We start from the raw sequence: 24,363 nt of genomic DNA, 5'->3' as shown, positions 1-24,363 counted from the left end.
ATATGTGTAAAAATTTATGATAACTGAAATATATATGTAAAGTAACGAAAAGTGTTATTATAAATAATTGTATACGTAATGAAAGAGCTGATTAAGTAACTCAAATATTCTGTTTATTCTTATTTGTGAAAATTTAACGTTATGTAATCACTCATGTAGTAGTAGAGTATTGTATTACATTAGCGAAATGTTTGCGTTCATTTGTTGTCATGGAGATGCATGAAATAAACAAGCACGAGTCGAAGAGAGCGTGACCTTCGGACTGAAAGGGGAGAGAAAAAGCAATAAGATTTTTAATTAGAGAGAGAGGAGAGGGAGTTTTGCGGAGCGGGAAGGAAGGTAGGATACAAGCAAAAGAAGTGAAAGAAGATTATAAGTTCTCTAGGGCAGAAATTCATGATATAGTGTTTAGAAGTGAGCCAAAACGTAGTGAATCATATACTTAGCTGCAAGTGAAGTCAGCTGTTGTTGTAGAGGAAAATTAATGCCGTAATCGGATAAATACAGAACTGGACATTCAATGGAAAATTCTGATTAGTTCCAGTTAGTCTAGGATTACGTCTTAATTCTATGTTGCCCTGAGAAGAATTATATTGAATTTAACTAGTTGGAGAAAAGTAAACAAGGAAAGATATCAGTACCTTATTGCTGTTGTTTAGATTAGTGAAGCGCGATTAATAGTAGTTCAGTTAAAACGTTGGAGGATTTTTATTAATGTGCTCCGCTAGCGTAAAATAGTTAATTCATAAGTGTGCTCGCAATAAATTGATGTATTGAGGATTGTATCTGGTATGAGTAGTCATAAATGTTTGTTTATTCTAACATTAGCTATAACATATCTTCGAAGTTCAAAGTCCGAAATAAGATTGCTTGGAATATTGTCTACCTTGATTAGTGCCTGCTGTGAATTTAAACATTAAGTACAGCTGATAGATATGTGGAGACTGATCAAATGAGAAGTTTTGTTTTATTAACTTGAGTTAAGAAGGCGTGTGATTTTAAAGCTGTGAATTGTATGTGAAAGTTTAGAACATTGAATTGGCATGAGTGACTTAGCAAGATGTATTAAGTTGATTGTATTGTTTCATTTAAAAGCAGAATTCTTGTATTTGTTATATATCATATATTAAATGTTTTATTTTGTTAATCTAAATATTGTGTTTGCCTGAATTCCTTTTTATTGCACCGTTCATAAAAAATTTGAATCTCGTGGATGCCCCAAGTAGAATAATAAATAATTCGGCCTAAATAAATGAATGGACTGCTAGCTAATTTAAGAATTGATCCTACTATTTTATATAGACTAATCTAAAAATAGCATGGCGCAGTATAATTATAAATTTCCCTACTTTTGGATCGGTGATCAATTTGCAATTAGTTGTTTTATTAATAAGAGTGACGTGAAACAAGATGTTGTATTAGAACACAACATGAAAATAGAACGTCACGACACCACCACACTTGCTGAACGCGATAGTAGGGTACTACGAAGGATATGTAAAAAACTGTCAGTTGACATGTTGAATACAGAGTTCTGGGCATCGACTGGAACATGAATCTGCACAAAAACATTCAGAACCAAGGCTCACACAATTGGTTTCCGTGATAGTACTTCAATATCCAAGTCCCACGTTACCTGAACCAACATGCAGCAGCTTCAATGGTGCAAAGAGTGTGTACAGTGGGGCATGGAAGTTTGGAAAGCTGTGTTATGAAGTGGCAAATCACACACCCTTTACTGAGCAGATGGACAGATGTGGTGGATGCCCAGTGAAACTTCTCTTACCAGAGTAACCCTAACTATGAAATTCAAAGGTGGCATTGTGGTGATATGGTCCTGTATTTCCTAGTTTAGGCTCAGACCTCTGTTTGTGGTGTCACAAACATTGAACTCTGAGAAATATCTTAACATTCTGGACAATGCAATGCTTCCTACTTTGTGGTGTTTTTACAGAACTGACCATTGCCTCTTTCAGCATAACATGCAATTAACTCAAGAAGTTAATGTCAAATTTGTGCTTCAAAAATAGGAAATTGACTAGTTGAGGCCTATGGTCCTAGAAAAGTTCTTGTATGAAAGTACAGGAATTTTTGTCATTATTGATGACAGTTGATCTGATGATATTTGAAGATCTGATAAATAATAGATTAATTTGGATGAAAATTATTGATAGGAAGCTTGGTAATAGTATAAACTTAATTATATAATGCTGTTATTGAATCCCCCCCTTCCAAGATTCATAACAGGAATTCATGCTGATCAAAATACAAGAAAGATAGTACTCTATTTTTCTCACCTTCCAAAGTTAACTTTATATTCTGGGTATTCTTTAGATGATGTAAAAAAGCGTTCTGTTTTAGTTATAATCTCTTATGTCAATATTTGCATTGTAATTATGTTTAAGATCCTAGCATTCAGAACTTTATGCATGAATGCAAAGAAGCGATGCTGCAGTCTGGATTCTAACTTCATCATTACTATTATTATACGGGCACCTCCATGGAGTCTGAAGACTCATTGCAGTAAACACAAGCTTTCCGCACAGTCTACCATAACTCTTCTTGAACCCATTAACAGACAGAACACTAACAACTGACTCTGGCAACCCATTCTATTCATTCACAACTCTCCAAGCAAAAAATCTAGTCCTCTTGTCCCTACTAACCACACTTTTACTCAACTTCCAGGGTTGATCTCTCGTAATGTCCCCTTTAGGCAATTGCTGAAACATTTCCTATGTATCAATCCTATAAAACCTTTTAAGTAACTTAAATGGTTCTATCATATCCCTCTTTTTTTGCCTCTCAATCAACTTCTGCAGTCCACATACACTCAATCTAATCCTCATAGGGAACATTCCACTCCCCATCTTGGTTGCTCATCTCTGAATCCTCTCTACCACTTCATCCCCAAGAAACACAGGAAACCTGATTTGAGCATGGTAATCCAGATGTGGCCATATCAGTGCCTCATAAAGAGGAATAACTTCTTTATCTCTACTTGTTAGTGTGTTCTTCATACTAACAGCCCTATAAAACTGATACCTATTATATTTTGCCCATTCTGACAACTTTATTTAAATCATTCTGCAAGCTCTTGATTCACTATTACACTACCTCATTTTGCATCATCAATACAGTGACCATTTTTTTTATTTTATTTGAGAAAATAAAGGACAAATCAGAAATTTTTTCATAATATAAAGCAGGTTATGTTTGTTTGTTTCACTAAAACAAAAACTTTTTATAACATTTATAAAATATATACATAGCATTTTAACCAATCATATTATTACTTAAAAGAGCTAGCGAGTGCTGTGAAATGCCAGTTTCATGTTTCTCTGTGTTGCGTGCCAATATTCAATTTACTATTTCAATTCACAAAATAAATGACATAATGGCCATTTTAATAAAAAAAAAAAAAAATCTAAAGGACAGAGCAGTGAAATAATGGACTGTCCTCTTAAATAAGGATGTATGGCCACTGTAATCATCAACAAATAACTGAATATTTCTTTTCAGGTTATTTCCTGTATCATTAATGAACAAATTAAACAGTACTGGTCTTAAGACTGAACCTTGCTGCACACTTCTAGTCACCAGCTTTCCCCTGGTTCTACTCCTCCATATACCATTTTTTGATATCTGTCCAGCAGCCACCTTTTTATCCACATAACCAGTGTCATATCCATCTCCATTTGTTTCAATTTGCATAAGAGTTCCATATGGTATTCTGTCAAATGCCTTTATAAAATCCAGCAGAATCATTGTATAGCCATTTCCTTTATGCAACTTAGCTGTCACTATTAGTAAATTACTAAGTAAATTACTAAGGCATGGCCAATCCTTCACAAAGCCATGTTGCCCCTCATATAGTATCGTATTCTTATCCACCCATTCTCTTTTTGACAATTTTTCTAGTACTTTTACCACCGCTCCTGAGATGATTGGTCTAAAATTTAGTCTTAGAACCTCCCTTATGCAAGGGAATTTTGTGCTTTCTACTCCCTTGGAACTCTACCAGAGCTGACTTAAGAGCCTAGAAACAGGCATTGCCAGTTCCCTTGCACATTTCTTTAAAATGCATGCTATCCCATTTAATCCACAGCTGCATTTACATAGAGATTCTGCAATATCCTAAGAACTTCTAATTTCTCCACCTCTGTTTTCATACAAATCTGTCAGATATGTCATAGCATTAACTTCACTTGTATGATATACTCTTGCAAAGTGGTCACTCAGTAACTCAATTATTTTCCTGTAATCTTGTAACTGTCAGCACTCATTAAGGCTATTCTTCCATAGTCATTCTTCTTTTTACTTGCCACATAGCAAAAGAACTTTGGTATGTCCATTGGCCTTCTTGGCTAGTTTCTTCTCATAACCAATTTTGTCTTCTTTACCATACTGGTCACCTTTCCTCCCTGATCCTTGTACTGTTCATGAGTTTGCTGGTCACCTTTCTCCTTATATACCTCTCGAGCGATTTCTTTTTCTGAAACTTATTATTATTGTTCCGGGCAACTCCAAGGAGTCGACAGACTCATCGAGGGAGGCCCTAACATCATGTCAAGAACAACTATTCAACATTGACACAGTATCTATCATACTTCGCCTTGAACTCATTCACAGTCGTAGCACCCACAACAGACTCTGAAAGCTTATTCCACTCATTCACCACTCTCCAAGTAAAAAAACCTAGCTCTAACACCCTTGTCAACCATGCTCTTGCCCAGCTTCCATGCATGGCCCCTAGTCCGCCCACCACCAGTCATATTTTCAAAAATATCCTCTGAATTAATCTTATAGAGTCCTTTTAGCAATTTGAATGTCTCAATCATATCTCCCCTTTTCCGCCTATCAACCAGTTTCTGCAACCCACAAATCTTCAACCTGTTCTCATATGGATCATTCCATAGACCTGCTATCATCTTAGTCACTCACCTCTGGATCCTCTCCACTTCCTCCCCATCACGAAGAAACCCTGGTGCCCATAACTGGGCACAGTAGTCCAGATGGGGTCTTATCAAGGCTCGATACAGAGGAACAACAACTTGTTTGTCTCTGCATGTTAAAGTATTTTTCAGAAGCCAAGTGATTTGATGAGCCGATTTAGTCACTTTTGCAATGTGCCCCCTAAACTTCAATTCCCTATCCACCAACACTAACAAATCCCTGGCCTCTTCAATCTCCTGGAGTATGGTTCCACCAATGTGATATACTGCTGCTATTCTTTTCACCCAAAGTGCATAACCTTACACTTTGCCACATTCAATTGACATCCATTTTTCCTAGCCCAGTCCTCCAAATCATCCTGTAACATTTTGACATCCAGTGCACTCACAATTGCTCTACCCAACTTTGCATCATCAGCAAACAAGTGAACACTTCCAATCAAATCCTTTCCTATATCATTGATGAACAAATTGAGAAGCAGTGGTCCAAGAACAGAGCCCTGCAGCACACCACTAGTCACAAGCCGTCTTTTAGACTCCACTCCTGCATAAACCACTCTCTGGTAACTCTCCTTCAACCAACCTCCTATCCATCTCACCAACCCTATATCTATCCCCATCTGCTCCAGTTTACTGATTACAGTTCCATTTGGTATCCTGTCAAAGGCCTTGGCAAGGTCCAGTAATATCACTGTAAACCCATTACCCCTATCCAGTTCAGCCGTCACTGTGTTATAGAACGTGAGCAAGTTACTGAGGCATGATCTACCCTTCACAAAACCATGTTATCCCCCATACAATATCCCATTTTCATCTATCCAATCCTGTATTGTTTTCTTGACTAATTTCTCTAAGACCTTGATGATTTCTGATATTCTAATCGGTCGGTAATTTACAACAACAGCAGTCTTGGAACCACCTTTATGCAGTTGAACTATTTTCCCCTCTTTCCACCCCCTCAGGACTAACCCACACCCGAGACTCAAATTAAACAAAATGGTCAAGGGTACTGACAATTCTTTAGCTGCTTCACATACGACACGAGCTGGTATACCATCCAATCCCACGGATGTATTGACATTGAGGCTATGCAATAGACTACTCACCTCCACTTCATTCACCACAATTCCCATATAATCTACTGGTTTATTCGTTTCTGCAATGTCACCACCTGGATGATATATACTTGCAAAGTGCTCACTCAGTAACTCAACTATATCAACTGATTCAGTTACCTCCCTACCATCGGCATTCTTTAAAATCATTCTACCATGTACATTTTTCCTTTTACTTGCTACATATCTAAAAAACTGTTTAGGATTCTCTTTAGCCTGCATGGCCAATGTTCTTTCGTAATCCTTATTTGCTTTTCTTACCACACTCGTTACCCTTCTGGCCTGCACTTTATACCGTTCATGTGCCTGCCAGTCACCTTTCTCCTTAAATTCCCTCCATAGTTGTTTCTTTTTAAGGTACCGATAATTCCACATGTACTCTGTCTTAATTAAAAATTCCACACCTTTTAGCCACCTCCCAAGTCAAGACCCTATGATCACTCTCACCAATTGGTGGCAATGTGGTCATATTTGTTACAGCCAAATCCTCAGATGGAATTACTAAGTCAAGCACTCTCTGACTCCTAGTATTTTCCATTACATGCTGTTGCAGATAGTTATCTCTTAATAATCACATAAAATCCAATTCCTTCCTCCCGTGTGTTCTCTCCTCACTCCAATCAATGCGACCATAGTTGAAATCTCCCATAATAATTACCCTCCTTCCACTCATTTCTTCTATTTACTTGTGCATACTGTCACCATCATCTTTTCCATCAACTGGTCTATAGCAGCACCCAATTGTATATTTAGTTCTGCTAGCCACAATCTCACACCCAATGACCTCAAATGTGCTGTTTTCTCTATCCTGCAATTCAACTTCTATTCTCCTTGGTTGTAGCTCATCAGCTATCATCAACAATACTCCTCCCCCCCCATTTTATTCTCCCTGTCATTCCCGAACACACTATACCCATCACATTCAATCCCACTAGCTATATCATCTACAGTCAGCCATGATTCACTAATACCAATAACCTGTGGTGTGGAAGTGCCAACCATGGCCCAAAACTCTTCCTTCTTGTTCCTAATACTCCTAGCATTAGTCTACATGAATTTAAGACCCCCCCCCATTAGCCCCAACCTTACCTTGATGCCTTATATTAACTATCCCACTCTGATTTGTTTTCCTTATTCGCTCGGGCATATTATATTCATTCATACATTCAACTGCCTCACTAAGGATATCTACCCCCCCCCTTAATAAATCTAGTTTCCCTGAATTTGCACATCCACCACATTCAGCAACACTTTCTCAAGTCTCCTTACACCGTAACCATTCAAAGCAAGCAATCCATCTTATATAGATCCTTTCGCCCATCGAACTCACTCCACACCTCCACAAATTCCACACCACTCGTCATACATAACCCACGCATAGTCATTCGCAATTATAGCCCTCCTTTTAAACATTTCACTGTCATACAGTGGCAAAAGACTAATCATTCTAACTCTCTCGCTCTTTTCTTTTGCTACCTCAAACAATTCATTCAGGTCTTCTATCATTTCCATTTTATCTCCTTTCAAATCATTTATACCTGCCACAACAATCATTTCTTTCATCCTTTCCTTTTGCTCTCTAATAGACTCAGTTACATCCTTTATGGTCGCACCAGGTTGGTACGATTTTGTCAAATCCTCTACTAACACACCTCGTACTAACGAGTCTCCATACAGCACTCTATCCTTCATTTTGTTCATGTTCACACTCATACACCGAATTTTCCTGTCATACTTATTATTATTGGCTGGTTCATTCAGTTGACTTTTGCTCATACGCTCTAGCTGCTGTTTTGCCCTTTGTATCGCACCATTCAACAACGCGATCTCACTCATTGCATCTATCTCATCTTTTTTATTCTCTGTAAAACCATTAATACTGTCATTCACACTTTCTACATTCACACTCTAACAATTCTCTGGTACAACCTCGCTGTTTCTTGTCATATCCCTATTTTCTTCATTCTGAAGTTTGACAAAAATATCACACGATCCAAAATTCACTTCAATTCCTCATTCTCCCTACATTTTCTACACGCATTCACTCCTTTATTATCATCTAACCACACTCTGACCGCACTCAGCAAAGCGTACATTTCGCAGATAGTACACTGAATCATCTCCTTTACATTACCGTTCTTGAAAGAAGATGGCGAACCATCATTACTGGCCGCCATTTTCCTTCGTACTGGAGCCATACTTACTAGTAACCTATTTTAATAATTTATAAATTATAAACACCAAAAACGCACAAACAGATGCACTAAAATACGCAAGGCAAACAAAACTACGCAATATTAAAGTAAATTTATCAACGATAACTGAAAATAATTCTTATCTTATCAGGAGCTTTCACGAACACTACACACTACGAATCCCTCTAGCGGCGACTTCCCGACATCGATTATGTTATAAAACACTTTAGTACACTAACTACACTAATAAAACTACAATAATATACTAAAATTACACAATTAAATCTAACAAAATATTAATAAATCAACAAAAATCGCAAATCTTTCAGGAGCTCTCCGACAGTACGTTTTTTCACCAACTAGCCTCGACACCAGACCAATTATGCTTAATGATATTACTTATCTAACTCCTACTTGATTAACCTTCCTTACCTTCAGTATCTAATTTAATATTTGCTTCCTCTAGATGGCTGTTAACTATCTCCCATGCACTACTAACATCCTCTCCTTGCAGGGTTTTGGGCCATGGCACAGCTTCAAGCTTCCTCCTAAACTTGTCATAATTACCTGCCTTGTAGTTCCACATATACCCTTTCTTGAGAGAATGTCCTTGTTTTTTAAAATTTCAAGTCAAGACCTCATGGTTACTTTAATTGGAAAGTGTCCAACTTAAATACCAATAGCTCTTCTGATCCTATGACCAGGTCCAATACTCTTGCACCTTGAGTTCCCTCGATCACATGCTGCTTCAACTAATTCTCTTAGTAGGTGTGTAAATTCCATTTCCTTCTTGCCATGTGATCTTTCTTCCTTCCAATCTATATCTCTATAGTTGAAGTCCCCATAATAATCACTCAGCCTGTACTCATTGTACTAATTTGCCAATGCATGTCTTCCAGATCATCCCTGGAATCCCCTTGGCCTATAGCAGCAGCGAACTATATATTTTATTTGCCTTGATTTTAATTAGACACTTTCAAATGAACAGCCACCCTCTCACCTATATCTTATTCTTTTTGGCTGTAATTAATTTGCCATCATCAGCAGTACCCCTTCCCCCATCCTATTATTATTATTATTACTTCGGGTGACTCCAGGGAGTCCTTTGACTCATCGAGGGAGGCCCTAAACATGTCCACACAACTATACGAAATTCTCACAGTATCTATCATACCTTGCCTTGAACTCGCTCAGTTATCTTCTATCTTCTCTTTTCTCCCTGAAAATACTAAACCCTTCACTTTCCATCCTTGTAACTACATCTGCTGTTAGCCAAGTCTCACTAATGCCTATAACTTTTGGCAAGGTTGCACTAATTAATGCCAAAAACTCTTCCCTTTTGTTCTGGCATTATGCCTGAATCTATTGATAAGCCTTTGGTACTGTAAAGTCAACTATAGCCATTAGGCTAAGTATAGAAATGTCCTTCATGGTAACAGAAAAATTAAGCGATATTGCCAGATACATGACTTGTTAATAACTTCTTTAGATAATAGTTTGGAATTGCTTTTTTTTTAATCCGTGGGTAGGACTTTAAAAATTTTGTTCCGTCTCACCAGTCGATGTCAACCCAGGTGTACTTTACTTCAGTTGCCTAATATTATAGGTGTGGGTTTAATTCTGAATCTGGTCAATTTATAAACTTTTGTAAATGTTGCTACTAATTTTTATCCCTCAAAACTACTTTATATTTTTGTGTTTATTAGTATATGAAATAAAAATTCATCATTTTATAAGTGATACAAGACCATTTATTTTATTATTAATGATGTATGATCATTTTTACACACGCTTTCCCTTCTAACACTTAATATATCTTGAATCGTTTTTATGAAAAGTTTTTTCACTGACATAAACCAATGTAAAAAATTCAGTATCATAAAAATGCTCAATAAAATAAACCCTTTAGGTCCTGTACATACAGTGTGGTCTGTAAGTTTTCAGGCAGAAATTATAAAAAAATCAAAGACATGAAAGAAATCGAACGTTTCTTACTCAAAATACGATCCGTTGGCATCTATACAAGCTTTTGCATGGATGTGCAGTTTTCAGAGAGCCACAGAAAATTCTGCCTGTTCGATTTTAATTCAACTGTTATCTCTTTTTGAGTGGCTGGAACATCTGTAAATCGATGTCCTTTCAGCTTAATTTTCAATTTGGGGAACAGAAAATAGTCCAGAGAGAATCTGGTGAGTAATGGGGGAGGGATGTAAAAGGTGGGAATACTTTTGTTTGTCAAAATGTTTGAGCGAGCATGTTATTGTGCAACAGGAAAAAAAAAAAAAAAAATTTGCAACCGTAATGCCAGTGGAATTAAACACAGTGGATACGTTTCAGAAATGAATCAATAACGCCATTATAAAATCCACTATAATTACATTTTAAGTGCCTCTGTAGCGCAATAGGAAGAATGATGGTGCTTTGTGCCCTTTGATTTGAAAAGACCTGGGTTCAATTCTCATCATGACGGGAGGAATCTTTATATGGACTTTTCAATTGAAGGTGAGGTAGCATAATTTCTTCCGGAAACTCGGATTTTTCATCCTGCATACAAACAAATCGGCCTTTTAGAACACATGCAATTTACAGACAAAAATACTGGTTGTGGTGGTCAGTTGATGTAGATGACTGGTAGTAGTGTGGAGACGGAGAATTGTACAGTAGGCGTCCTCCCGCGATGAGTTTTCGGACTCCTTAGAGGTGTCATGAATAATAATAATAATAATATTACTCATTCATTGTTCTCCCCTCCAATACAAATTCTTTGTGCACCATGCCTTGAGGCAGAAAAAAATAAATAAAAAATTAACGTGTCATGAAATCTCAATTTCTTTGGTCTGGGAAATATCTGACCAACCCATTCAGAACTCTGTCACTTTGTTTTGGGACCATAGATGAAACACCAATTCTCATCTCCTGATTATGATTTTGCCAAAGAAATTTTCATCTGCATCCACCATTGTGATAATGTCCTGACAAGCCTCACTCAATCTTCTCTTTGCTCAACTGTCAAGGCATGTGGAGCAAAACGTGCACACAACTTCCTTATACCCCAACTTTTCACCCAGAATGCAAAGAATTATGCTCTTAGGAATGTTTGAAGCCTTTACTACCATCCATGCTGTGATTTGATGATTGTTCTTTACCTTCACTAACTCAGTGGCAGTGTTTTTTATGAGTTTGAGTTCGTGTAGAATGGCTACTTCTCATCTACCGATTCTCTTCCATCATGAATATTATCTGAAGATGTTAGATTGATTCAGATCTGTATTCCCATAGCTGCCTTTTGTACCATGTCTAGGGTTTCTGTAGCAGAAAGACCCACTTTAAAATAAAAGTTAATTGAAATTCTCTGTTCACTTTTTATATCTATGATGTACAAAGAAAAAACACTTTATACTGCATACTACTTAACATGAACTAATCTCATTCTCTGCAGGTGTACACATAATTTGGCATTACTTAGTGTGTTTGCCGATAGATCTATCCATTACTGTATGCATAACAAATTAAATCCTAGAATGTATGGACTGCACTGTGTATATTAACTACATCAGGTGTGGATTCTTGAATTCTGGAACAATGCTAGATGAACAACTAGTGATGTCATATGAAATGGTAGCAACTAAAAAAAAGCAATTGAAAAATATTTAGGTTAGCATTATGGGAAAATAAATAAAAATCTGTAATACTCTTTATCTAAACTCTCAGAGTTTAATAACTACTGTTGATGGTTCAAATCCTGCATATTCCATCATTAGGTAAGAAATAAGTCAATTACCACTGTCTGTTGCATATCTATTTCAGTTGCTGTGTCATGATTAATTGATTACCTCTTGGCATGACTGAGTGCTCTAAAGATAAAATTATGCATGTATATCCTCTCTTCTTACTGGTGGTATTCAATTATGATAAAATCAGTATTAATAGAGAAAACCCGTCCAGCTAGATAACCTTCGTGAAAGTTTTTCACGTGGTTATACTATAAATTAAAGATGCCAAGAAATTACATTCTTGCTTTAATCCTTTATCCAAGTGTAAGCAGACAGTTTGCATATGAAGTAACTTCATGATTGGGCAACTTGTATATAGAGGCTAATGACTTTATCCCTTGCCTTAGTATCCCATTATGCAAAGCACATATCCTTACTGACATGTATAATACTATGCATTATGGGAAGGGTCATCCATTGGTAGTGACCCCTTCCCATAATGCATACTCTTTCTAAAAACAAAAAAATCGCAAATATTCTTTGGATTACTATTAGTATGGGTGAAAAATTTTAGAAACCAGTTTTGCCTGGCAGATAAACGAAACAGCAAGACAAGTAGTTTAGTATTTTGAAAATTCAAAATTGTTCATTCATCACATTATTATTATACAGTAGATTGGAATGATAAGATTAACTGTCTTATAGCGTTAAGTTTGTATGATCCATGGCAGGCTGTTGGGTGTCCTATATGTTAACAATGTTTACAATAGAATATTTATAATATCCACCCAGTTTAACAGTTTCATATTTCAGATAATTTATTATTACATCTTCATGGCTTTGTCAATCCTGAAGTTAGTTATGAGCTCAAGTTGATCTGGATACAAATATCATTTGTGATAGGGACAATTTTTTTAGACATTCTTTGAAGCAAGACTAAGTTAGCTACTCTTAGAGATGGACATTCTACTTCCAGAAATAGGCAAACTTGTCTGTAATCACATGTTTAGTAGACTATATATAGGATTAATTGCTTTATTCTAGCAAAAATTCACACAAGAAAGCTGTGTTACATGGAAATCTAATATGGAAGATGTATTTTAGGTTAGGTGGTAACCTTAAAATCTAAAACTGATTGTATTATTTAAGTTTAGAATAGACAAAATCTTCACCATTTGCACATTTAAGATAAATAATTTGTGTATAGTTCAATAAATGAAACGCAAGTTCTGAAATCTCTTCTGCATTGTGTAATTTACTTTTTTTGGTTTTCATGGGTAAACATAAAATCATTAATTTATTATTAATATTTAAAGTACATCATTTTTTTTTTTAATAGATGGTGGTTATTACCATTGCACTCAACTCTTACATTGGAAGAACAAGGGCTAGTATTTTCTCCTCCAAACAGAAAAGAACGGAAGGTAATGAATTGTAGAAACTTTTATTGTGTTAAACTGGTGGATCAGTTTCAAGTTAGTTTTATGTGGTAAAGACAACTCTTATAGATTGTACCTTCTTACCTTCTGCTGTTGACTCTCACTATAGGAAACAGCTGAAAGATCCCAGCCAGTTTCCTATAGGTATATTGAATTTATTTTAGCATAGTATAACAAACCATCCATATAATACTGTGTGGTCCTTAAGGAAATTACAATGTATACTAGGATATACATTAAAATAAATTTTAATACACTTCCAATATTTTTGGCAACGTCACGTTGCCATTTTCATAGGAACTTAAAAACAAGACATGTACGCAAGCACGACAAACAGTAAATGAGAACGAAGCAGGAAGCTATTCTTTCTCCTAAAAGTCCTGATGGTGCAGGCAATTTTGGTATTCTTGGGAGATTGGGCTGAAGGTCTTCTGATGTACGTTTCCCAAATTTGGGGCAGTCTCATGCAACCAAATTTGTTGAGGTTTGGATTGTTTCTTAGGGCTGAAGCTGATTCCATGAAGAGCCTTTCGTATTGGAATTTACTACGGTGTATTATCGTGGCTTTCTTCCACCGTATTCTATGGCGAGTGTCCAGCGCATGGTCTGCAAGACCAGTGGCTGTATTGGTGAAACCAGATGTAGTCCTTGTGTTCTGAAATTCTGATATTAGCTGTCCTGCCTGTTTGGCCAAAGTAGGACAGCTTACAGCTGTAAGGGACCTGGTATACACCAGGTAGGTCTGGCAGAGAGGTTGGTCTTTAGTAGAGTGGATCAGGGATGCCATTTTTTTATAATGTCTATAACAAGAAGTTAAGTCATGTTTTTTTAGGATTTTTATTATTTTTTCAGAGGTGCCTCGGATATAGGGTATGGTGATGGATTTAGAGTAATCCTTGTTGGGAGGGGAGGTTGTGGTTTACTGATTTCAATAATTTTTGGATTATTTTTTTTTGGGGGGGGGGTAGCCATTGGCTGAGAAAGTGAGAATGTGGTTTAGTTCTGTGGTTAGGGCCTTTGAACAGATTAGGGTCATTTGAACAGATAAGTTTATCCCTGTTGTGTAGTGTCTTAATGACTTCATATTGTAGTGAGGGGGAGGAATTTGTTAATGAATGTATCTGCCTGTATGGGTGGGTTTTCTATAGACTGAGAAAACCAAGGTTTCATCAGGCTGGCGGGTGACTAGTGTGTCTAAGAAAGGAAGGGAGTTGTTTTTTTCTTCTTCCAGGGTGAATTTGATTCTGGGATGTTGGTTGTTTTAAGTGTTAGGAAGGAGAGGAGTGCATCAGAGCCGTGTGGCCAAATAGCGAACACATCATCAGCATAGCGAAGCCATATGCTGATGATGTGTTTGCTATTTGTTGGGTTTTGTGGTGTCAAATTTAAGGCTTTCTCTTCAAAAGTCTCCATATAAAAGTTGGCTGAGTTTTATGTGGAGAGAGTGGAGAACCTATGGCTGTCCCCTCTATTTGTTTGTAGAATTTTCCTTGCCAAACAAAATAGCCTGAGTTCATTGTGAACTGAAATAGGGCTGTGATATCGGGAGGAAATTTAGCTTGGATTAGCTCTAAGGATTCTTTGAGTGAGACATTTGTGAATAAGGAGGAGACGTCAAAACTGACCATTATGTAAGGTTTTCAATGCTGGCTTTGAAGTGGGCTGAGTTTTTTGTGTGTGAAGGTGTGTTTTGCTAGTATAGTGTGCGAGAGCTTTTGCCAAATGTTTAGCTAATTTGTATGTGGGGGAATCAATGCCATCCACTATGGGACGTAATGGCACATTTTCCTTGTGAATTTTTGGGAGTCCATAAATACGGGGGGATATGGAGTTATATGGTTTTAATTTGTTGGTGATTTCCACAGGCCAAGAAGTGACCTTCTTAAATGAATGAAAGCAGGAAATGGGTGTTCATCATGCTGGGAAGTGGGGGGGGGGGTCACTAGGATGGCCTGGTGAGGATCATTTAGTTAATAGACTTGCCTTCAGAGGTCAATGGTGTTCCTTCACTATGGTCTGAGGACAAGGCCCAAAACTTGCTGTGGTGCTTGCATGGGATGCTGGGTAGCCTTGGATTGCCATGGCTGCCCTGGATATTCTGTTTGGAGAGCTGTAAGTTTTAGACTTTAGGGAATACTTTATGGGAAAGGTAGGTTCACAAAACTGGGTTAGATTGAGTGAAAAATGTATGAGTTGCAGGTTTGGTGAATCAGCACTACTGTAAAAAAAAAATGCCTGCTGTTGCTCATCTTGCTGTTAGTGTAAGGTTAATATAAATGGGAGGAGGATGGATTATGGATGCCTGTTTTGCTGAACAGTGCCTATAAAAGAGACATAATGCAGAAACTCTGAGACTGTGTCTAAAACAGAGTGTGAGGAACTGGCAATCAACAAACTGTCCTCTTCTAAAAGCGGCAGGAATTTTTAGAAAGGTTTTAGGTACACCACCTAAATGTGAGAGCAGTATTCCAAGGTTGGGAAGATTTGGGATATTTAGTGTAAGTAGCCAGAAAGATGTCTTGAGCAAAAAATGATGCCAAGGTTTATGGTAGTAAAGATTGTTGTAAGTGATGTGATTATGCTAGCGAAGGCTAGGAATAAGAGTTGGTCTGAGAAGAGAGATTTGGTCTTGACTGTTAAGATCAGCATTATCAAAAGTAAGGGGAGAACTAAGGTTTTTACAAGAAAATTATAAAACTGTTTTTAAAGCATTGAAGGATGGTGTTAGAAATCGGTGTTTAGTACCCTTATTATAGATCTTGAAGTTTGAGGTGTTGGAGCAAGGGTTGTATGAATGGGAGGAATAGAGTGCTGATGACAGCAGAATTACATATGGAGCTTGAGATCAGTGAGAGAATTTGTATAAGGAAAGAGAGTGGATGAAATAATGGAGCCCTGAGGAACACTTGCATTAGTTGGAAAATTTTTAGAGAGAACGCTCTTTTTACATTCAAGGAACTACCAGAGAGAAAACTGGTAATCAAATTACAAAGCATTTCTAACTTTCATTATCATTTTGTTTCTAAGAAAGTGTGTTTTATAAACATGTTTGTCAGGATATTTATAATTATTAAAATATATAATTTTGTAACATGACCCATATAATTTTGAAACTAGGTTCAGTAAATTACATTTTTGAAAGCAATTGGTGGTGCTTTATTATTATTTAATGCACTTGTGTTGGGATATGTATGTATACATGACTGCACTCTCATCCATTTATGCTCGTTATACTTCTGCAAATCATGCTCATTGTGAGATCGCTATATAAACTTTTTATTTTAGTATCCAACCAACTAAAGTGCTTAGCAATGCAAAATTTGTTAAACAAACCTGAATTTGTAGCAGTTCATTTTAGATTTGTCATGTATGGAATTAAAAAAATCCTTTTTTAAAGTTTTTTCAAAAACCAAAAATAACTTATTTGCCAACTTAAATTATCTTTCAGATTATTCTTTCTACAAATATTGCAGAAAGTTCAGTAACAGTTCCTGATATAAAATATGGTAAGCAATTTCTTACTCCTTGAAAAGCTTATCCAGTAATGAGATTACTGATAAACTTTTCAAGACTTTATTAGATAAGAAAATTACTTTAAGTCTAATTTTCCAATTAAATTCTCATTAATATTGAAAGTTCAGTCCATGACTTGAGACAGGGGTTTATTCTGACAATCCTGTCATAATTGAGTTGAAAATCTGAAATCATTGTGTGTGTAATATATTTTTTTTCTCATTTTCATTCCTAATTCATTGGTCTTGCTTTTCCACACCACTAGAGGAATCACTTTTGCTTGAGACTTTTTTCATTATCACAAAGAGATGACGAAAAATTACAGACGAGAAAACGTTATAGTACCTTGATAGAACAGTCATCATTACTCTATGACCAAGTGTCCAAAAGCAAAAATATAATCAGATTAACATGTTTGTCATGAATAGGCACAGATTCAATTTGGAGTTATAAACAAGGCGAAGAACAGTTATTGCAAATCCAAAAGAGATTCAATTTGGAGTTATAAACAAGGCGAAGAGCAGTTATTGCAAATCCAAAAGAGATTCAATTTGGAGTTATAAACAAGGTGAAGAGCAGTTGCATGTGGAATATAAAGCTCAAGCTAGGAAAGTTACAAATTTAGTGGAGAGGAAAGTTGGGATGAGAGGACACTAGTGCTGTGGACCAGGAAAATCTCAGAATACTTTATTTTGTGACCAGTACAGGAATGATGAAGGGTGGGATCAAACGACTTATGCAGATCTAGAACTGCTCAGTTATCACTATCAGGATATTTCATTCTGAAGGAACATCTTTAATCCTAGTGGAAGGCATGAGTTGAGAAATTGCAAGTGAATGTATTAAGCACTCTGGATGTCAAAGCAGTGGAATAGGATGAAATTTCTCCACAGTGTTTAAATGTGTTAACCTCTCGACCGGCTGCGGTGGATGAAATAGTGAGATCAAATTGCAGTTCTTATCCATGTTATTCAATAGGTGTTATAGACTCGTATCCAGATTTTGCTTGATGTCTATAGACGTCATGGCTGGTTAGAGTGTTAAGAAACTGACATAGCCAGTGACTTGGTTGTTCAGTGAGTCTTACAGCGGTTGGATCCATAAAAAGTGGAAAGAGGATAAGATAATGCTACCTTTACTAATTTTTTCAAAAATCTTCATAAAATATTAAATAAAGATGGTATTAAAATAGAAGTATTGAACTAAACAGTGTTACATTTCATGAAGATTTTGTAAAAATTAGTAGAAATACCTTAACAAGGATGAAATTTGTTATTGAGGCCAGCTGGATTTGTTAAAAAGTGGATGTTTTATTAATCTGGTCCATTTTATAGTAAGGTTGGGCAATTGATAAGAAAATGCATGTATTCTGTCTCTGGACTTTGCAAAAAGCATAGCACAGTTTCCTAAATGATAAATTGATAATTTAATTTCAACGAATGGGATTAGATAATCAGGTAGTGGATGGGCAGTCAGAGCGGGTATATTAGTTATGTAATGGAAAGCAGTATTGAGACAGAGGAATGTGACTATTGGAGTTTTGCAGAATTCAGTAGCAGAGTCCATTAGTGTTCCATCCTTATGTTAATGAGATTATTTATATTATTAATGATATGAAATTGGGATTATGATTAATGATATTGTATGTACATGAAGATATGCAGTGTTTATTTTGCATTGCAGAAAGCCTAATAAGGTCCATCCTTTCATAGATAGAATTTGAATTAGATCTTTCATAGGTAAATGACATTCAGTTATAGAAATACAGAGTGACCCATAAGTCAGAGGGGGTTTAAAAGGTGTAACATTTTTTTTATTAATAATTTTTCCACCTTATTTTTTCAGGTATTCAAAGAACATTTGGGAAATTAATCATGGAAAAGTTCACAACCCAACAACAAACTGAAGTTATGCAATTTTAATTTGAAAATTGGCATTCAGCTTCAGCCTTCTCCTGATCTGACAGCTCCCAACTTCTTCCTGTGGACACATACCTGTATGTGACCAAGTCCCAGACAATCCAACAACTGAAGGAAAACATTTGTGCAGATATTGGGGTCATGTAGCCAGAAACATTAACAGCTGTCATAGAAAGGGCCAGTCTTTATGAAGGAATTTACATCATTTCATTACTAATTTAAAAAAAAAAATAAAAATCTCCAGGTCATGTATTTCATTATAATAAAATAAAATGAACCTGTATAGACTCAGCCTTCTGCCTAAACTCAATAATAGAGAAAAGAGAATACAATTTAGAAATACATATTACGTTTGATGAAAGTTTTTTTCACTTGGCTATGTTACCAATTATATATTTGGTCTAATCCTTTATTCAAGTGTAAGCAAACAAAGTTTGCGCCTGAAGTATTTTAAGGATGGGCAACTCGTGGCAAAGTGGTATAAGTTCTCATCATTTGCCTTATTCAACAATTCAAGAGATTCAACAATGACTTCTAAAGCTGGAACAGGCCACTCTAGACCTAAAATCCTTGATAGGCATGATGATGATGAAAATAAAATAAAAAAATTATAATATAACACCTCCAGGGAGTCCAAAGACTCATCGAGGGAGGTCACCTACTCTACAATTCTCCGTCTCCACCAACTTCAGCTGCCTTCATCTACACCAACGCGATCCTGCCAACCACTAGTATTTTCGCAGACAATCACAAACATCCATGCCCACGGCAGGATTTGAACCCGCAGCCTTTTGGCTTGAAGAGCAGATATGCTAACCACTCGGTCAACCAGGACGGCTGGTTGGCAGAGTGGTTATCATATAGAGTTCATCATCATCGTGCCTATCAAGGATTTAGGCCTAAAGCGGCCTGTTCCAGCCTTAGAAGTCATTGTTGAATCCCTTAAGAGGACGTCCTGGTTTTCTTTTTCCTAATGGTTTGTAATTTAAGGCTTGCTTTGATAATCTTTCTGTTTTCATTCTTCCAACATGTTCCATCCATTTGTGCTTATATTTTTTAATTTTTTCTGTTACTGATTTCTGGTTTAATTCTTTCATAATTTCTTTATTTTTATGATCAAATAGAGTATAGTTTGCAGTTTTTTCTCAGACTTCATTTCAGTTGTTATTAATCTTAAAATAAAAAGTTACGATATGTTTAAATCCCTTCATGACTTATTGGCCACCCAGTATATTACCATTATTTATGCAATTTGTATATACATTCATTTCAGATCAAGAGTTCATAAATTTCAAATATTCAGCATCTTTTCTTGTATATTGAATAGGAACTTTTTTTAATACCTACGTCAAAAGTTTTTGAAATGTTTCATAATGTCTTGAAGAAAACTACAGTGATTCTGAAGTTAGCTGTTGCCAATTTTTTATGTATTTTTCCCATCTGATAAAATAAAACATGCTAAGTAATAGATTTTAGGTAGTAATTCTAAAGAGAAAGCTTCTATAGCTCATTTTATAATAGTGATCCCTATTGTTTGAAAGACCTGGGTTCAAATCCTGTCTAGGATGTAAACAAACTTCATTTTTGGTTGAAGGTGGGTTAGTGAATCTCATGCTGGTGGTAGGGTTTTTCACCCTGCCAAGACAAAATTGTGGAATATGCACTTGGTTTACAGATATAGCAGACGGAAGAAAGATTAACTGCCCTGCTATAATAAGTAAAGAAAAAATGAGTAATTCTACACATTATAACAGATTATTATTTTAATATTGGATTCCATTCCACTGAGACTGTTTTGATTAGTAAAACAATGCATTTGGCCTTGTTCTTATATTCAGACTTTTCTCTCTAGACAGTTATCTACTTGTACCAATAGACAAGAACTAGGGATTAAAATTTGACTAGAGTGACTCAGGGAGACTGCAGAATTTCATGTCTGAGTCAGCAGAAGTCAAGTTTAATGCATAGATCACAATGGCAACCAGATCTAGTTCTCAATTAAAAAAACTTTACAGTGCTGCATTACTCTCCTCAGTAATATTAGAAACTCTTAAAAGAATAAAGATAGTTACTTAATCATTAATAAGAGACTGTGTCGCTAAGAAACCTATGTTGTCTCCTTTCTTCTTCATATAACAACTGCTATGGTGCTAAGAGCAAAATGCCAATGGGCATTGCAGAGTGATAGGTCATGCTATGCAGTATATTCATTTGATGGAAATATATAGGTAAACACATGATTAAGAATATTTCTTGGAATCATCCAAAGTAAGTTTGAACTTTACTTTGACCACACAATACCCTTTATGGTATTCTGTGGTTTTGTCATCAGTCTGTAATGTGAAGAGCATAGAATTCCAAGTCTAATTTTTTTTTGCTTTAACTACATTGGTTGAATTCTTAAAAGGAGGATATTTAATTTATTTTTTATGACACTAAAATAAACCAGATCTGTATCTAAAGACCAAATGTGGCTTTTTTATGCAAATTTAAGAAATCTAAGATGATATTGACAGTAAAGTAGTGGTGTCATTATGGATAAAAAGTCAGTTACTACCCAAATTTACCTTTAGCAGCATGACACAACTTTCATGTTGCCCAGCTCCATAATTTACTTCGGCCTACTCAGATCCCTAAATCTGAATACCATCTAGAATGCAGGGATCATTTAAATGGACACGTTGCAACTGAATGTGAAGTTAGCCAGTTTCATATATAGGTAAGATCACATGCATCTAGTGCCTGTACACTTGTCTCACAGTTTTAGCTGCTATAGATGAAATATCAAATAACTAATAATAGCTGCAAATCCAAAATACTGAAGAAAGTCAGAAAGATGTCTTTTGTTAGTGAAATAGCTATCTCTGAGGGAGTAATAGACTAGCCCTCCCATATCATAGCCATCATTTCGGATTATAATGAATTTCACAGGATAATGTATCTATTTATGCTATGATTACATGAAGATAAAATTGTTGCATAAAACGTTTATGTTTATGTTTTGTTCACATTGTTAGTCTTCACACATGCATCATATGCTTTAATAGATGAATAAGGAAATGATTGTAGACAATCATAAAATGGTACATTTTATGATTGTGTACAATATTGGAATTTAATGAAATTTCATTAAGAGAGAAATTATCCTTTTGAATCATTCTGCAAGGGAAAAAAATAATTTATGAATGGAGATTTAATCTTAAAACTGGAAATCATTACTTTGCAGCATGTCATATTGTCATACACAATTTACCAGATGTTCTTATTATTTACATGTAATGCAGTTGGATATATTTTAGAGTGGAGTTTTTGATTTTTTTTTTTTTTTTGTCGCTTTCTCATGAAAACAACATAAGAAATTTATGTTATTCAGAGAGAGTTATCAAATGGTGATTTTTCTCTCTCTTTTGCACTGCAAATGGTATGAAATGAATTCAGGATTTGTTAAAGTTTAATAGATCCTGAATACCATTAAAACTAAACCATGTGGACATGTTTTAGTGTACATTCTTAATTTTATTAACTTTCAGCCAAAGCAGAGTTATTGCAGTATAGTACTTTCAGCACATTTTGCTACTTTGCATGGCTGCATATGGTCTAATCATGGGATTGTTCAACAAATTCTTGTAACTGTTTGATTTAGTAGTTAGTTAGAACCACCAGATTTCAGCAAATCTATCTATCTGAACTACCAAATATAACTTGTATATGGACAAAATGAATCTAATAAGCACTTATTGTATTTTGCAAAATTCACCTAAAAACTAAGTATTCTGAGATTAGTCAGACTAAGTCTGACTAATCTCAGACTTAATGCAGTTTTCTTCAGAAATAGTTTCAAATATTTATCTGCAATTTTTCTCTTGACAGTAATTGACTTCTGCTTAACAAAGAGTATGATGAGTGATCCCAACACCAATTATTCTTGTTTGCAGCTTGAATGGGCTTCAAAATCTAATTGCATTCAGAGAAAAGGTATTTAATCCTGTTATTTGTAAGATACTTTGATTTAAAAAAAAATTATATATATGAAGGGTTTGTTGCTGATATGTACCAAGAATAAAATCATTTGAACCAAATATTTTTGTGGTATTAAAATATTTGCAAGCTTGCTTAACAGTTAGACCTATATAATGAAAGAAGAGGTTCCTTTCTCCACACAAAGAACTGAACAGCTTTTGACCCAGTATTTAGTCTAGTCTTTTCCGTGTGTTGTAAGTTCTTCATAGGTATTAGTATGGATAACAAAGAAATGTTGATGACCTGGAAGTTGAGAAATAGCTAACCAGATTCTATCATACATTATGAACCTTGAGTACAACATAATCTTCATATCAGCTGGGATATTGCTTGTTTAAAATAGATCTGTTGTTTTTTGTCAGAGCAAACAGTGAAAATTAGTTAGATTTCATCATTGTATGAAGTATCATTTGAAAAAGGCAGAATTAGCAGAATCTACCTTGTACCAATAATGGACACACCATTGGAAGATGAGGATTGGACATTGAGTCAGATGCCCTGTCAGTTCTCTGCATTACTTAGTTATTTTGAACAGTATACACTGCTTCGAAAGAAGTTATTGGACACTCCCATTGGCAAGGTGCATTGTGCCATGAAACAAGTCATGCTTGTAGTCGGTATAAATTGGATGAATATGATGCTCCCAAGGTCGCAAATGTGGCTGGGTAAAATGGCAATTAGAAGGAAACTGATGGAGTTTGAAAGAGACATTGTAATAAGATGCTATGTTTCAGGTTCAGCAAATTGTTGACAAATTGGGCTTTTCCAGGTCAACAGTCAGTAATACCATACTGAGATGGAAATACAGGGAGTCAAATGCTACCTGCAGTGGGTAACTCACCACTCTCCCCGAACATGACCAAAGGTTGCCATGAAGAATATGTAAAAACTTCCATTCATCAGCCGACACATTGAATGCAGAGTTCCAGGCATTGGCTGAGATATGAATCTGCACAAAGACATTCAGGAACAAGGCTGACACCATGGGTTTCCATGGTAGGACTGCAATATGCAAACCCCACATTACCTGAGCCACCATCTTCAACACTCCAAAGAGTGTGTACAGTTGGAAAGCTGTGTTATGGAGTGACAAATCATGCTATACCCTCTACTGAGCAGATGGATGGATGTGAAGGATGCTTGGTGAATGTCTTTTACCAGAGTGCATAATCCGAGCTATGAAATTTGGAGGTGGTAGTGTGATGATATTGTCCCTTTTTTCCTGGTTCCCTTGGACCTCTGTGACTCCATGAACATTGAACTCTGAGAAGGATCTGAACATTCTGGACAATGCAATGCTTCCTACTTTGTCGCATTTCTATGGAATTGATTGTTGTCTCTTTATGGAAGAAGACAATGCATGATGTCATAAGGCTGGTGTTATAACTACATGGTTTGTGGACATGAACATCACCACACTTGACTGGCTTCTGCAGAGCCCTGATCTCAACCATATGGAATACTTGTGGAATGAACTGGAGCATTGGACGAGGT

General features: G+C 36.0%; 1 protein-coding gene across 1 annotated transcript in view; it reads left to right on the top strand.

Moving 5' to 3' along the window:
• Window positions 1-24,363, top strand: part of spn-E (tudor domain containing 9 protein spindle E) — a 469,695-nt gene that overhangs the window by 184,059 nt on the left and 261,273 nt on the right. The window contains exons 12-14 of the mRNA XM_090399558.1: window positions 13,318-13,402; window positions 16,866-16,923; window positions 22,720-22,824. Of these exons, the coding sequence (XP_090255684.1) occupies window positions 13,318-13,402; window positions 16,866-16,923; window positions 22,720-22,824 (248 nt within the window). The remainder of the gene's footprint in view (window positions 1-13,317; window positions 13,403-16,865; window positions 16,924-22,719; window positions 22,825-24,363) is intronic.

Source organism: Typopeltis vanoorti, chromosome 10 (assembly GCF_054136105.1).
Source record: "Typopeltis vanoorti isolate ZY-2024b chromosome 10, IOZ_Tvanoo_1.0, whole genome shotgun sequence".
NCBI classification, from domain to species: Eukaryota; Metazoa; Arthropoda; class Arachnida; order Uropygi; family Thelyphonidae; genus Typopeltis; species Typopeltis vanoorti.
Note: the sequence above shows the minus strand (reverse complement) of the source record. Positions and strands in the feature narration are given on the sequence as shown.